General features: G+C 41.3%; 1 protein-coding gene, 1 long non-coding RNA gene and 1 other non-coding gene across 5 annotated transcripts in view; 1 reads left to right on the top strand and 2 right to left on the bottom strand.

Moving 5' to 3' along the window:
- LOC123810688 overlaps nt 1–3,817 on the top strand; it is a 17,389-nt gene extending 13,572 nt beyond the window's left edge. Inside the window, exon 4 of the long non-coding RNA XR_006784291.1 lies at nt 3,690–3,817. This is a non-coding gene — a long non-coding RNA (uncharacterized LOC123810688). The remainder of the gene's footprint in view (nt 1–3,689) is intronic.
- Nucleotides 1–14,764, bottom strand: part of NCAPD2 (non-SMC condensin I complex subunit D2) — a 26,201-nt gene extending 11,437 nt beyond the window's left edge. For 2 of the 3 annotated variants that reach the window (XR_006784289.1, XM_045826595.1), the window contains exons 1-13: nt 14,626–14,764; nt 13,636–13,785; nt 7,002–7,077; nt 6,666–6,724; nt 6,013–6,194; nt 5,552–5,694; nt 4,346–4,473; nt 4,150–4,273; nt 3,822–3,969; nt 2,377–2,574; nt 1,920–2,054; nt 1,733–1,820; nt 1,463–1,640 (exon numbers count right to left, since the gene is read on the bottom strand). Coding sequence is in view for 2 of the 3 variants with exons in the window: in XM_045826595.1 (XP_045682551.1) it covers nt 1,463–1,640; nt 1,733–1,820; nt 1,920–2,054; nt 2,377–2,574; nt 3,822–3,969; nt 4,150–4,273; nt 4,346–4,473; nt 5,552–5,694; nt 6,013–6,194; nt 6,666–6,724; nt 7,002–7,077; nt 13,636–13,762 (1,586 nt within the window). In the remaining variant the exon portion in view is untranslated. Of the gene's footprint in view, nt 1–1,462; nt 1,641–1,732; nt 1,821–1,919; nt 2,055–2,376; nt 2,575–3,821; nt 3,970–4,149; nt 4,274–4,345; nt 4,474–5,551; nt 5,695–6,012; nt 6,195–6,665; nt 6,725–7,001; nt 7,078–13,635; nt 13,786–14,545; nt 14,593–14,625 lie in introns of those variants that run through there. The other variant, XM_045826596.1, reaches the window with a different exon arrangement.
- Nucleotides 6,272–6,601, bottom strand: LOC123810766. Its single transcript, XR_006784318.1, has one exon. It is a non-coding gene; the product is annotated as a small nucleolar RNA U85 (small nucleolar RNA).

Here is a 14,764-nt window from a genome sequence, read left to right as displayed (position 1 = left end):
AACCAGTGAACGCATAATAAGTCTAGCAACAAATCAGTGTTTCTCTCTCTCTCTCTCTCAAAATCAATTAAAAAATAATGAAAAAACTACTTCAAGTTATTTTAAAAAGTTTTAGCAAACATATCAGTTACTAACTCCTTACCCTGGCATGGACTGCTGAGGATTTCTAAAGGATGAGGTGATATCTTTAACATGAGATGAAACCTTTTTCTAACTGATAGGAGAAAATACTGGCATGCTTGTTGGCAGGAGGAGCAGTTAGAAAACTTAGTCTCTCTTTGTGCTCTAGCAAAGCAAAGAGAGACAATGCAAAGACATAGTGGAGAGCAAACCAGCCACATTCTGTTCATAGTTAGCCTTTTCTAAGCAAATAATTGTGGCCGAGTTTTAAGAGTATCTGATGAGAGCTCTAAGGGATTTTTTGGCCAAGCTGCTCCAAAGTTTTTGAGTCACAAAAACACTAGGAGAAACCTCTAAGATCAGAATTCATACTAGGTGATTAAGGTAGCATTGATACTGTGTATTAACTCAGGGAATTTAGAATTAAAAGCCATTATGAATCATATGATCTAATCAACTTAAAAATTTTTTTGTTTACTGAGAGAGGAAAGGGGGGAGGGAAGGAGGGAGAGAGACAGACATTCATTGATTTTGTTGTTCCACTCATTCATGCATTCATTGGTTGATTCTGCATGTGCGCTGATTGAGAATCAAACCCACAACCCTGGCGTATCAGTACAATGCTCAAAACAACCGAGCTACCTGGTCAGGGCCTAATCAACTTTTTATTTTACAAATAATGAAACCGAGGCCCAGAATAATGAAGCAATTTACTTAAGATTATACAACTAGAATTATATTAATGGGCTTTCTTCTTCAAAGGAGGACTTTTGTCATCTTTAATATTATACTATTTACATTTAGTTGCTTTAATAATTTCTTTAAACATTTGTAGCCCTGACTGGTGTGGTTCAGTGGGTTGGGCATCATTCCACAAACTGGAAAGTTGCCGGTTCTATTCCCAGTCAGGGCACATGCCTGGGAAGGGTTGCAGGCCAGGTCCCAGTTGGGGGTGTGCAAGAGGCAACCACACATCGATGTTTCTCTCCCTCTCTTCCCCTCTTTCTAAAAATAAATAAAAGGAATCATGGACATGGATAACAAACAGTGCGGTGATTACTGATGGAGGGGGATTGTAAGGGGACTAAAAAGTAATGTAAAAAAATACAATAAAGATTAAATAAAATACAAAAATAAAAATAAATAAAATCTTTAAAAAATTTGTAAAAGTAGAAAAGCATGCTTAATTGTGGACTGTGCCTTCGGCATCAACCTGGTGTTCAGACCGTTACTACAGTGAAAACATCTCCCGTCACCTGGTGGCAGCATACTCTGTCGATTCGCACAGGTTGAACTCTAAGCCTAAACAGGTCATTATAGAATACCTCCTTTTTTCACATACTTGTAATTAGCTTTGGCAAGCAACCGACGGATGCGTCCCTTCACCGCTTCAGTGGTCTCTGTAGCAGCAATTTCCTCAGGAATCTCTTCTTCCGGGGGAAGTTTTAGTAGCTGTTGCAAGGTGGACTTCAACTCTGGCAGCATGGCTTCCCACTCCTCCTCTGGGTCCAGCACTGCAGCTGAATGAGAAAGTCTCAGACTCTTTCACTGGAGTTTCTGCTGCAGGGAGACGACTGTCTGGGGTGGGGATTCCTACACAGTCACTACTCACAAGCAGCTGCACTTTGCCTCTCAGCCCTCATCTCTTGTAATTTCTGGGTTTCCTTCTGCAGCAGTCCAGCAAAGTCAGTATCACTAAGCTATCAAGGTAAAATGAGTATCAGGGTCACTAAGTCACATTACTCCATCCCTGTTTCAATTTAATTCTTCCCCCCACCACATGGCCCAAGTCTACTTACTTTGCAGGAAAAGGGATTGTTGGCAAGAAAACTGGCCAGCAGCTGGATAGCATTTTTACACACCAGCACCGACTTGTCTGCCAGACGGCCCACTGCTAAGGCCACCACTGCCTGGAAACGTGTCAGGGGGAGAGCCTGTGTAGGACAGGACAGAAGAATCAGCTCACATCCCACATCATCCTTTCTCCTCAAGATGATCTTGAAGTAAACTCTAAATGATCTACCCATTCATTCCAAAGAAACTTTTTCTATGGGACATAAAATAGTTAAGGAGTACTCTGTAGTGGTGAGGACACGGTTTAGTCCTTTGGAAGCTGAAGACCATTATTACTGGTAGTAACAACCTGAATTCTAGGTTGTTTCTTCTTTGGGGCTGATATTTTTGATAATGGATATCTCTTTTCTACAGTCTGTACTTAGAATGGTACCAATGTCTATCACGTAGAAGGCTGTTCACCTTCTGCTGGACGATGCGGGTGAAGAGTTGCAAAACACGGCTCCGCACAAAGGAGTTGACATCGTGGCCATGGGCCTGCAGGGTGTCCAAGAACTGGTCTCTGGTGTCTCGAGCTGCTTCCTCCAGCTGATCACCATTCAGAACCTGCAGCACCATCTCTGCCATGGCTGCGAGCACAGCATTGCGCATCATGTAACTCTGAGAGAGAGATGAAGATGGTACAAGCCTCTGCTCTCCAATACTAACTGTCCCCTTCCTAAGTTCTTACGCTGATCCAGGCGCAAAGAAGGGGCAAGGCCTTTGGTTAAGGTTTCTGTCTTAGCTATACTTTCCCTGGTCAACTGCCTAGGTGTTCACCCCTGAGGTCATTGAAAAAAAGCTGAGTCCCAGAGGGGCTTTTACTCAGAGGAGAATGCAGAGTCAAAAATAAACAAGAGCCAAAAACCATTTTGCCCCTAAGGTTCACGCAGGTAATCATGGTGGTAGCTGAATGTGAAATCATACCTCTCCACCAATATACATTTGAAAAGCATTGATTACTACCTTTTACCTGAGGTCTCAACACCTTTGATCCATACTAATAAACACCCTCTTCCCTCCCACTCCCCTATTTTACTGCCAGAAAAGGAAACACAGAGAAACAGATATCAGTTCTACAGTGCCAACAAGTCGATTACAGGCTCTAGTGAGGAGGGTTTGGGGTTTTTCCTAGACCAAGAGCCAGAGAGTGGGGCCTTGCACAAGAGGTTAAATAAAGTGAATTAGATGAATGAGTGGATTATCTTTGTCCTCGATATTCACCTACGAGTGCTCCGCACCAGTGTGGGATATGGCCAGGTTAGCGTTCAGGGATAAAAGAGAACTGAGAGATGACACAGGTTGATTTCCGAAAGCTTATTGTATAGAGGAAGCAAGGTGAGTCAGACGGTAGGAAGAGGCTTCATCCTAAGAAATGGGTGGGACTCAGAATCACAGCGGAGTCACTCTCACTGGACTTAAGCTGTGGAACTGTCACCTCCCTTACCAGACCTGGATAAAACCAATGTGACACTGAAATAGGCTCTTCTGGTTCAGTGGATTGAGCGCCAGCCCGTGAATCAGCAAGTTGCTGGTTTGATACCTCGTCGAGGCACATGCCTGGGTTATGGGCTGGGACCCGAGTTGGTGGAGTGAGAAAGGCGACTGATTAATGTTGCTTTCCCTCTCTCCCCTCCTCTTTAAAATAAAATAAAAAATAAAAAAATAAATATCTTTTAAAAAAGAGAGAAAGAAATAGGCTCTTTATTCAATAAACTTCATCTTCTTCTCTACAGGAAGGAACTGCCACAGTGACAAGTCCAGACAACTTGCCTGCAGGTGCAAGCTGCCTTCTTGTTAAAAAAGAGCCTCTCAACAATGGACTTACAACCCCCAGAAAAACCCGAAACCCCCAGGGTGCCACCTACCTCTCCATCAAGGTGATCTACTAAAATGCACATGCTGGACATCAGGATGTCTGGGATACGCTCTGCCAGTTCTGTCAAGAAGGCTGCAAAGCCCTTTGCCCCTGAAGTGTCCCGACTCAGCTCCAAGGGACACTTCTGTCCAATCTCTCTGTGCAGGGAGAAAACACAGCCAAGCAGGATAATTCAGTTCCCAGCAAGAGAAGGTCAGAATGGTATCTAATAACTAAAGGAATCCAGTGCTGCACAGAGAATATACTGTATTTCCAACCTTTCTTTATCCTCTCCCTGAGAGAAATGAGAATTAGAAACTCAGAGGTGGAAGAATTACCTTACAATCTCTCCCACTATGCTCTTCATTCCATAGTCAGTTGCCCACAGACTCACAGCTGCCACCAGCACAGGCGCTAGGTGTTCAAAGTGCTGCAGCATCTGGATGATCTTCACAGTGGCACCTGTGGAAGTTCTGAACATGAGACATTATGGGCAAAATGAAAAAGTCGGGGCAAAGCGAAGGACTGACTTACTGAGCATATGGTTATAATGTGTCAAGGCTACACCGAGCAGGTGTGTTATGGCTTCCCGGGTGGGACGGTTCTTCTGGTGACTAATGGTGGGGTTCTCCAGAAGGCGGTAACAGCAACCAGTAACCAAACTGAGAAAGGAAGAAAGTGAGATGCTGAAGTCAGTTGTCCAGACTCAGTTACACTGAGGCGCTGCCTCATTCATTCTATTTCTACTGCCCCCAAAGTGATAGTCCTAGTTTTCTTCGTTTTATCTACCACCTTCTACACCGAGTTGCTTTGCTGACCCCAGATAGGTACTTGGGCCTTTAAGGTTACCAACTTTCAACCAGTTATGATCCTGGTACAGAACCTGAATACAGGGGTGGGCAAAAGAAGGTTTATAGTCATGAGCACACAGAACAGAGTTTATTTTTGTGTTACTTAACAACTGTAAACCTACTTTTGCCCCACCCCTGTATATGATAAAAAATAGGACAAAGTCACCAATGACTTCTCATTGTCTTATTTTTTAAAAAAAAGATGTTATTTATTTTCAGAGAAAGGGAGGGAGAAAGAAAGGGAGAGAAAAATATTAATGTATGGTTGCCTCTCATGCACCCTCCACTGGGGACCTGGCCCACAACCCAGGCATGTGCCCTGACTGGGCATCGAACTGGTGATGCTTTGGTTCACAGACCGGCATGCAATACTGAGCCACACCAGCCAGGGCTCATTGTTAAATATACTGGTCAATTCAGTTCTCATCTTAATTGACTTTTCAGTTCCATTTAACATAATCGATCACTCCTTTCTCTTTGAAACATGCTTTGTTTGGCTTGCAGAATGCCAAACTTTCCTCTCAGTTTCTTTGTGTGGTCCCTCATCACCTCACCTTAATGCTGGAGTGCCCCAGGGATTTCTTTGTCTTTGGATTTCTGCTCATTTTGTTTGCGTGCTGGCCGGCAAACTGAAAGGTCATCGGTTTGATTCCCAGTCAGGGCACATGCCTGGGTTGTGAGCCAGGTCCCCAGGAAGGGGTATGTATGGGAGAAGCAACAGATGGATGTATCTCTTGCACATTGCTGTTTCTCTCCCTCTCCCTCCCTTCTTGTTTCTAAAAGGAAATAATATAAAATCTTTTAAAAAATAATAATAAAAGGCAAATCTAGCAAGAAAGCCCTTATTCCTCAAAGCTCAACATTACCTGTAGTCATTTTAACTGCCTACCTGACAAATTCCTCTTCAATTATTGAGTGGTTCCACAGGTGACGAATGTCCAACTGGAGCAGCTGTGTTAAAAGCTGAAGGATTGGTTGCCTATTCTCTTCCCACTCAAAGCCATGGGCTGACTTGGCCCGAGCTTTCTTACCCTAAAAAAAGATCACATATACATTTAGGAAAAAATAAGGGGGAAAAAAAAAAAAAGCGAGTTATGATCTGCTAGTCTGAGTGCCTAAACTATTCAATGTGGAGGCAAGGTAGGAGGTAATACAAAAGAAGTATGACAAATTCCAAAACATAAAAGAATTGCTTGTCATGGAAGGGTATGTTGTGATACTTGTGAGCACTTCTCATACACTCTAAATAAGAATCATTGGATCCCCTCAGAATCATTGGATCCCCCTCTTTCCTATCAATTCCCCACCCTTCCAGGCCCCATGTTAAGTGAGCCAGGCACTCCCGCTTACCTTCCCCGCAAGGTCCAGGTCCATGAGACCTGTCTGGCCGGTCATGGTCTCAAAGGATTCCAAGAGCCGTACCAGAGCATAGCAGTTCATTTTGAGGGCATTTAGGTGGGCGCATCTATCTGGTACACTTGAAGCTGCATCATCCAGGATAGCTGGAAGCTCCTGAGCATGGCGGGACACCACTGCAAAGGGCAGAATCTGGAGTTGGTTTCATTCACTTTCCTCAAAATACCCTGACTTCAAAACACCCTGCACTAGCAGCCATCAGATTACCAAAGATCTGTGTTTCATCTCTCAGTGGCCATAGTACAGGCTAAGTCCTTTGGGACCTCTGACTCTGATTCCATGAACATGCCCTGTCCCTACTCTCTCACTCCAGTTACCACAATTTCTTCCTGGCAACTGGACAGAATCACCTCTATGAAAGAGAGGTAGTTCAAAAGCAGGAAGAATTTCATGTTGGTCTGCCCTTACAGTGAACACACACAACTCTGTATTGCCCACCAAGATTACAGACCTTAATAGGTCAAAGGTCCCCGGGCTTAGCCAAACCAACTGAATCACCACAGCCTTGATATCATCATGTGGCCGAAAAAAATGTAGTAAACAAACAACAAACACCTTCCATTCCCTACCCCCCAGCCCATAAACACCTTTTATCAAGAATTCCAGGGCATCTTCCTTGAGGCCAGGATCTATACTTCGAAAGTGACTATGAGGGAAAGAAAGTGCAGGGGTGAGACAGGAGCCTGCAGAGCCCATTCTAACAGACCAGATCCAACTTGAAGAATCGAATGGCTAAAAATGCACATGAAATTGCTCAACTGAATGAATATGGTGGCAAATTGGTATAAATGCTCATCAGTGGAGATATCAGCACCCAGAACCATTTATTGGTGAACTATAATTTGGAATTTCAGGGCTAAAGTGCAAAGTTAGGTCCAATAGCCACCAGTTCTTTTTAAAGTGCCAGTGGGCACTTTACTTACTGTAGAATGCTGTAGATAGTATCAAAGTGCTCCAGCATAGCCAAGGGCCCCTTAACTCGGAAGGCAGCCTGAAATGCTACAGAGATGAAAGAAAGAAACTGATCAATACAAAGGGGAAAAGCCTTTATGGTAAATTCTATTCATGGCAGAAAATTGAGTTATTTGCTTTTATGGGTAGAATCACAAAAGAAATAGCTGGTTTCAGTGTAACCTACATAGCATCTTCCATTTTGTCCTATTTTACAATGAAAGCCTTACTTGAGTTTTATCGTATCTCTGAGTTAGGCAAGGCAGACAGTTTCATGCCTATTTTATGGGAAAAGAAATAAGTCTCCGAGTGGTTACATGACTTGTCCAACTTAGAGCAGTAGTGAAGGCAAACTCAGGATCTATTATTTTTTAATTTTGAAATTACAGAAGTGGCAAAAGCAGTACAGAGTTCCTGTACTTTCCTCCCAGATAATGTTAACATCATACATAACACAGTACAAAGACCTACTCTACATCAAGAAAATTAACATTAATTAATTCAATGCTATTAACTAATGTACAGACCTTACTTGAATTCTGCCAGTTGTTCCACCTGTGCCCCTTTCTGGTTCACGATCCAGCCTAATGGACCACAAAGCATTCAGTTGTGTCTCCTGGGTCTCCACCAATCTTTCTGTCTTTCATGATCTTAACACTTTTGAAATGGACTACTAGCCCGTTACAGTATAGAATATGCCTCAGTTTGGGATTGTCTGATATTTCCTAATGATTAGATTGAGGTTATCATAGCATTTCTGGCAAATTACCAAGGAAGGGAGGTTGAGTCCGTCAGATGCGTCACATAAAGAAGTATGTGATGTCAATGTCTCATTACTGGTGACGTTCACTTTGATTACTTGGCAACGTTTGCCAGGCATTCCTTCTGTACAGTCACTATTTTACACTTCACAATTAATAAGTATCTTGCAGGGAAATACTTTGAAACTGTGCTAATATCCTGTTTGTCCTCACCTTTGCCCATGAATCTAAAGCATCTATTAGTGATTCTTACCTGCCACAATTATTACTGTGGTACTTTACTATATGGAGACTTTCCTGTCTCCACCTTCCCTTGTACACTTACTAGTGGGAATGCCACTATGAGAATGAGCTGTCCTGTTCCCCTCATTTATGTATTCAATTATTTTTTATATCAGAATGGATTCATGGATATTTCTTTTATTCTATGTCTTAATCCACTCCTATTGCTATTTATTTTGTTGCTCAGATCATCCCAAGAACTTGATCACTGGGAGCTCCTTCAACTTGGCCTGTCCTAATACACCCCCTTCGCTTGTATTATCTTACTTTCTTGGACCACAAGATGTTCCTGCTCATCTTTACTTTCCCTGACTCTGTCCTGGCACCAACATTTTCAGCAGAGCCCTGGCTCCTTTTATGGGAGAAGGGTGTGTAGAAATCAAGTTCTAGGCACTAGTTAGGCTTACTACTATTGGAGTATCATTGCTTTCAGGCCCTCTCAATAGAGAAAAGTAGGATATAAATGTATGAATACACACACACACCTGTATCTATTTTTCTCTCTATATTAAACACGAGTTCATATTTCATTTATGAATTTGCTTCATCCTAATATACCCATAAATCAGTTTCAGATTGCTAACCCACACCCCTATAAAAATAAATTCACTACCTAGCTTGCAATAATTGCGTAAAGTTCTTTTGTATATAGTATATAGTCAAAATATACTTTTCAAAGTTACTTAGGTTACTTCTTTCCTTCTGTACTCCTTTAGTGTGATTATGCCAAACATTTGTAGTACACTTAGGTTTATTTGTTACTACTTATATTACATTTTGAAAATCTAGCATCTTTTGATTCTCAAACTCAGTGCTCTTTTCACCCTGATTGTATACATAAAAACTTCAGCATAGAGGGGAGTAGAGTCTAAGTATGTCTTACAACATGCAAGAGTGGCAAGGAAGTATGGGAGCTGGGGCCAATTTTTGAACCAGGTTGTATACCTAACTCTTTCTGTGAGGGAAAGAATTCCAACAAATTCTTCTGCAAAACCAGGTTGGTTTGCCTGGAAAATAAAGGTTGAACCTTGTACTCCATCATCACTTTTGGTGTTGACCTGATACAATACAGTGTTGTACACCTGGTTCTCTGCGATTTTAACAAGATGCTTTATAATTTTCTCAAACTCTAGTCCCAACCAGTGTGGCTCAATTGGTTGAAGCATCCTGTAGACTGAAAGGTCGATTCCCAGTCTGGGCACATACCTAGGTTATAGGTTTGGTCTCCAGTTGGGGTGCATGTAAGAGGCAACCAATCAATGTTTCTTTTCTCCCCTCCCCTTCCCTTCCCCACCCCTCTAAAATCAATAACATGTCCTCGGATGAGGGCTAAAAAAAAAAAAAAAACCCTTCAATTCCAAAATAAATTTAAAAAATGAAATAAAATTTCTTCACCTGAGACAAGCGAAAAGATTTTCTTTTCTAAAGCTAACCTAACCCATCTCCCCAACCCAAAGATTTATCTCCTGTCTTCCACCTTTGGTTTTATCCTCTGGGGGGCGTACTGCTCTTGCCCTGCCAACATGCTCAGGTCTCCCTTCTTTAAAACAAAGAAAAAAGCTCAATGCCTTTCATTTGACCTTATTATTATATCCTTATTAAATTTTGCCTAATCTTTCTGCAATCTAGTTTTTAAGATTTACCAACCCAACAGTGATGTTCTCAAAGATTATCAATCACCTAATTTTAAAATTTTATTTTATTACAACCAACGATTCTCTTGGACCATATCCCTCTTTACTTCTCTGAAGCATTACCCACTGATCTCCTCTCAAGTCAGGCTCCTTTAGGCTTACACTTGGCCTGAACATTTACTAGGCCAGCTGCTCAGCTTACTAAGTCTCAGTTTCCTCTTCTGTAAATAAATTGGGAATAGTAACAGATCACGCCTCAAAGAGCTTTTCAAAATTTTTGGTCAAGATTTAGTGAGATAACCCATGTGAACCAATAAGAGCAATGCTTAGCATATAAAGTGAATCAGTACAGTATATGTATGCTCTTTACCATTCTTACAAACCACCATCTGTAATCTGGAAAATACAGAAAAATGGAAAAGAAACAAGTACTGCTAATATTTGGCTAATTTTTTTCATTCTGTTTTCTGTGCACAGTATTTCCATTGTTGAGGTCATCTCGCATTCACTCCTGTTATGCTTTTTAAGACTTAATATTGCAGTAAAATTATAAAATGTCTGCAAACAATTTTTAATGACCACATAACATTCCACTGAATGTACGTATCTGAATCAACAAACATTCTGCTATTGTTATACATTATGATATTTCTAATTTCTTCCCACTAACACATTTACATCCCTGGGAAATCTGGATTAAGTCCAACTGACTGCTTACTCCATTCATGTAACCACACAATTAAAACCGGCTTGAAAAAACACACGACCATGCTTACTATTTTCACTTTAAATTTATGATGTAGTATTTCCTGGTAAGCCCATTACAAATTTCTAGGCCTATTTACTTTCTTGTAGGCAATTTTCCACACCTTTCCTCTGCTTACTACATCAAGACCTTCTTCCCCAAGTCACCCTCAGTTAAAGGCATCACTTCTTATCTCACTGAGAAAATAGAACTGGACAGAAAAAGAACTTCCAGCTGCCCCAAGTTCTGTATTTACCTGCACTACCTGCATCTGTGCTCATACACTGACTTCTCTCTGCTACTGCAGATAACTTGTCCATGCTCTAACAAAACCATTTCCTCTTCCTGTGCCCCACATCACACACTCTTACCTACTTACTGAAGAATACTGCTTCACCAACAATTTCCTCTTCCTTCTGCATCACCAGCTTTCCCTCTCTAACCATTCCCATTCATATACATATGCTTATCTTACAAAACAGAAGAAAAAAATTCCCCCTTGAATCTACTTATTACCCATTTCTGATACTCCTTAAAGCAAAACAGACCACCATCTCTAATCTCTCCTCCCATTTCCTTGCAAGCCTATTCCACCACTCCCCTGAAACAGTTTGTGTCATGGTTGCCAGCAGTTGTCACATTGCTAAATCCAGTAATCTTAATTTGCAATTGGTTTCTCCTTTCCTTTTTCAAATACTCTCCTACTTTAACTTCTTCATTCACTTCCAGTCCCAATGACTGACTGGTCCTTAGTTTCTTCTACTGGATCTTTCTCATCTCTCCAGCCTTTAAATGTTGGACTTGTCTCAGGTTTTACGACTTCAAATTGCTTTTCTTCTCTATCTACATTCACTCCAATCTCATGGTTTTAAATGCCCTATATATGCTGAATATTACATCTCAAATATCTTTAGCTGGGACCTCTCCCCTGAACTCTAGTCTAAACCTGCTCCTCTCATATCCTCAACTCAGTAATGACAACCCCCTTCTTTGCTCAAGTCAAAAAGCCCTGTAATCCCAGATTCTTCTTTTTCTAGCCCTATAAATCCAATCTGAACCAACAACAATCCTGTTGGCTCAACTTTCAAAATACATTCAGAATTTAACCTTTTATGATCCTCTCCACTGCCATCACCCCAGGCAAGCTACCTGGTATCACTGTATTAGCCTCTTACAGTCTCTTCAACAGAGTAGACAGTGATCCTTTTAAAAGATTAAACCACATCACTACCAGGCTCAACACCAATGGCTTTCAGACTCACTCACATTGAAACTAAAGTCTTTACCATGGCTTACAAGACTCTAGACCAGTGCTTCTCCAACTTGATATGTATCTGAGATATCTGGGGATCTTAAAAAATGAACTTTCTGATTCCACAGTTCTGGGATGTGTCTTCATCCAGCATTTCTAATTGGCTCCTAAATTTTGATACTAATGCTGCAGGTCCTGAAGACCACACTTTGAGGAAAAAGACTGGAATAATCTGCACTACTTCCCACCTGACCACTTTCTTCCTAGCTTACTCCACACTCCAACCATATTGGCAGTTTTCCACCTTCGGGCCTTGGCACTGGCTTTTCTGTCTGCTTGGAATGTCCTTCCTTGAGATCTACATAGGTCACTCCCTCATTTTTAAGGTCTCTGCTGAAATGTCACATATCAGCAAGCTTTCTCTGATCATCCAACAAAAATTGCCAGACCCTACCTTGGTACACCGTACCTTTTTATCTTGTTTTATTTTTCTCATTGACACAACTCCAAATTTATTACTTGTTGAGAGCCTTGAGAACACTTTGTCATCTTGTCTGTTTTGTTTGCTGTTGTGTTGCCAGGGTCTAGAACAACGTCTGGCACATAGCATATCATCAGCACATACTTGTTGAACAAATTAAATTATTTGATCTTATATATTTATAGAACTTGTATGTAGGACTTGAAACACCAAAAGCAAAGCAACTGTTATAAAAAAAAAAAGACTCTTAAACAGAGTGATCATCCATTTTAAAAAATAATGCATTGCAATAACTGAAGAACAGTTCACTCCAGGGTGCGGCATGTGCAATTGGTGGTGCATAAACCTGTACAATAAGGAGAGAACAGTCCACCTGTGACACTGTTGGTTGGCTACCATCAGTTGACCTCCACACTTGACCTTATTCCTTGTTTACCAAATGGTTATATGTCCAGGTTTAGGAGGCTCCTAGACACAAATTTTAATCAATTTAGCTAATCTGGGTAATTCCATTTCCCTTACTAGTAACTAGTTAGGGAGATAGCACATGATTCAATTATGGCTAAATCTGTCGAGAAGCTTCTGGTAAAATTTTTAAAGAAAAAGAAGAAAAAATACAAGATAGAAAATCCCCTTTCTACTTCTGGAGAGCAAGAGGTTGCCATCTGGTGACCATGATGGGAAAGCTAAGAAGAGATAAGCTGGAGTTAGATGATCAAGCTGCTGTGTTAACTGACCCTTTTTGTTGTAGAAGATTGGTTATTATTCTTATCTTTACATATGAGGAAACTGAAGCACTGAGAGACTAAGTAACTTGTTCAAGGTCAGAGTGGTAGAGCCAGGATCCAAATCCAGGGAGCTTGGCTTCAGAGTCTTCGTGTACTTCTCCAAAGCAATGTAACCAATATAAGACCACTTCCAATAAGTACAGTGACATTTGGGGTCTTGCTTAATATTAATAATGCATAAATTGTCCTTGTCCATCTATAGGTTTTAATGGGTAACTGCATTGTACACACTTTACAGTGTCAAAGCTGTACATATATATTATGTTTTTTTTCCATTATTGCACACTCTTAGAAACAAGAATTCTAGACTAAAAAAAGTGTTATTTGAAACAAATCAGGAAAGTCCCAGGCACTTGGAGAAAGCTGTCTTCTGTAACTCTTAAATCCACCAGGACTTTATTTCGGCATATGGTAAGAGTTAATAAATAACTTTTCCCTATGTACACTAAGACTGTTCACTGAATAGTAGAGATAAGGTGGTCAGTGAGCGCACTCCTCCCATAATGCATCCTACTATGCAACCTAGGGAGACAACATCAGGGAACACAAAAGACATGTCCCTTGCCCTCATGGAACTTAGCGGGGCAGTGGAACAGACAATAGAATGACATGTGAGATGGTTGTTTTGAAGGGCTCAGCACAGTGGCAGGTATGGAGTCTTACCTTTAAGCTGCGATGGAAGATTTCTGATGGACAGTACTTCTTGCACAACATACTGATTCACCCCTCCACTTTTCAACAATTCTTCTGGGGCTAAGGGCAGATGGAACTCATACAGTTGGGAAGACATCCTTCTCCCACTGGCTCACAGGGCTGGAAATCAAACAGAAAATAGGTCAACACCTGTATCTAAGGCCTGTCTTTTCTTCTGGTTCTATTATTTCCCTCCTCTAATATATATAATGCTTTTTAGTCTTACATCAAGCTGATAACATTATCTTAGAACATATGAGATCAACCCTGGAGTAGAATCTAATTTTACTCATGACACTGCCACTTGGTCATGCCATAGGCTTCATCTGTAAAAGGGGGTAACTAGTTTCTGATTACTTTATATCGTTGCTCTGAGGACCTAATGAGCCAAGGGGTATTAAAGTCTGTAAAGAACTGTAAAGTGGCAATGTTAATGCCTTATGTTTGCATTATTATTTGTTTTTATGGGCAATGCTTCTTGTCTCACCTAAGGCCAGAACAGTGGCCTGGAAAGGGCGCGCGGGTTTCCTGGCTCCAGAATGGAAGAACATTAACATTTATTGCCTGCTTACTGTGTGCCAAGTTCTATTAGGCTATTTGAATATATCATATCTGATCTAGTTCTCCAAATACCATTTTCAAGGAGCGCATAATACAGCTCAATTTACATATGAGGAAAATGAAGCTAAGAAAGCTTAAGCGATTTGCCCAAATTCTGCTGATCTATCAGACTTATTGTTCTTCCACATCGTACACCAGGGATATACCCATTAGACATCCCTGCCTGTCCTATGCTGCCTAACACCGCTTCATATTACCCCGTGCCCTATTTCCCCAGTCTTTCATTATCTGCTCTCCCTTAACACCACATCTTCCTTACCCGAGAACCTCACCAGGCTGTTCTTGGGACTCGGGTTGCAGACCAGAAAGAGGAAAAAACAGGGCGTGCGCAATACTCACCAATCAGCGGTGCAGAATTCAAGCGCGTAGAAAAACTGGCCAATCCTCGGCAAAAGGAGATGAAAACGTGCCTGCGCAACGCGCGGGCAAAGCAACAAATGTGAAGTTTAAATCTCAACGGCTGAAAAGGGGCCAATCG

This window comes from Phyllostomus hastatus, unplaced genomic scaffold (genome assembly GCF_019186645.2).
Source record: "Phyllostomus hastatus isolate PE091 unplaced genomic scaffold, TTU_PhHast_1.1 phas_scaffold_755, whole genome shotgun sequence".
NCBI classification, from domain to species: domain Eukaryota; kingdom Metazoa; phylum Chordata; class Mammalia; order Chiroptera; family Phyllostomidae; genus Phyllostomus; species Phyllostomus hastatus.
The sequence above is the reverse complement of the archived record's forward strand: the minus strand, read 5'-3'. Positions and strand labels throughout refer to the sequence as shown.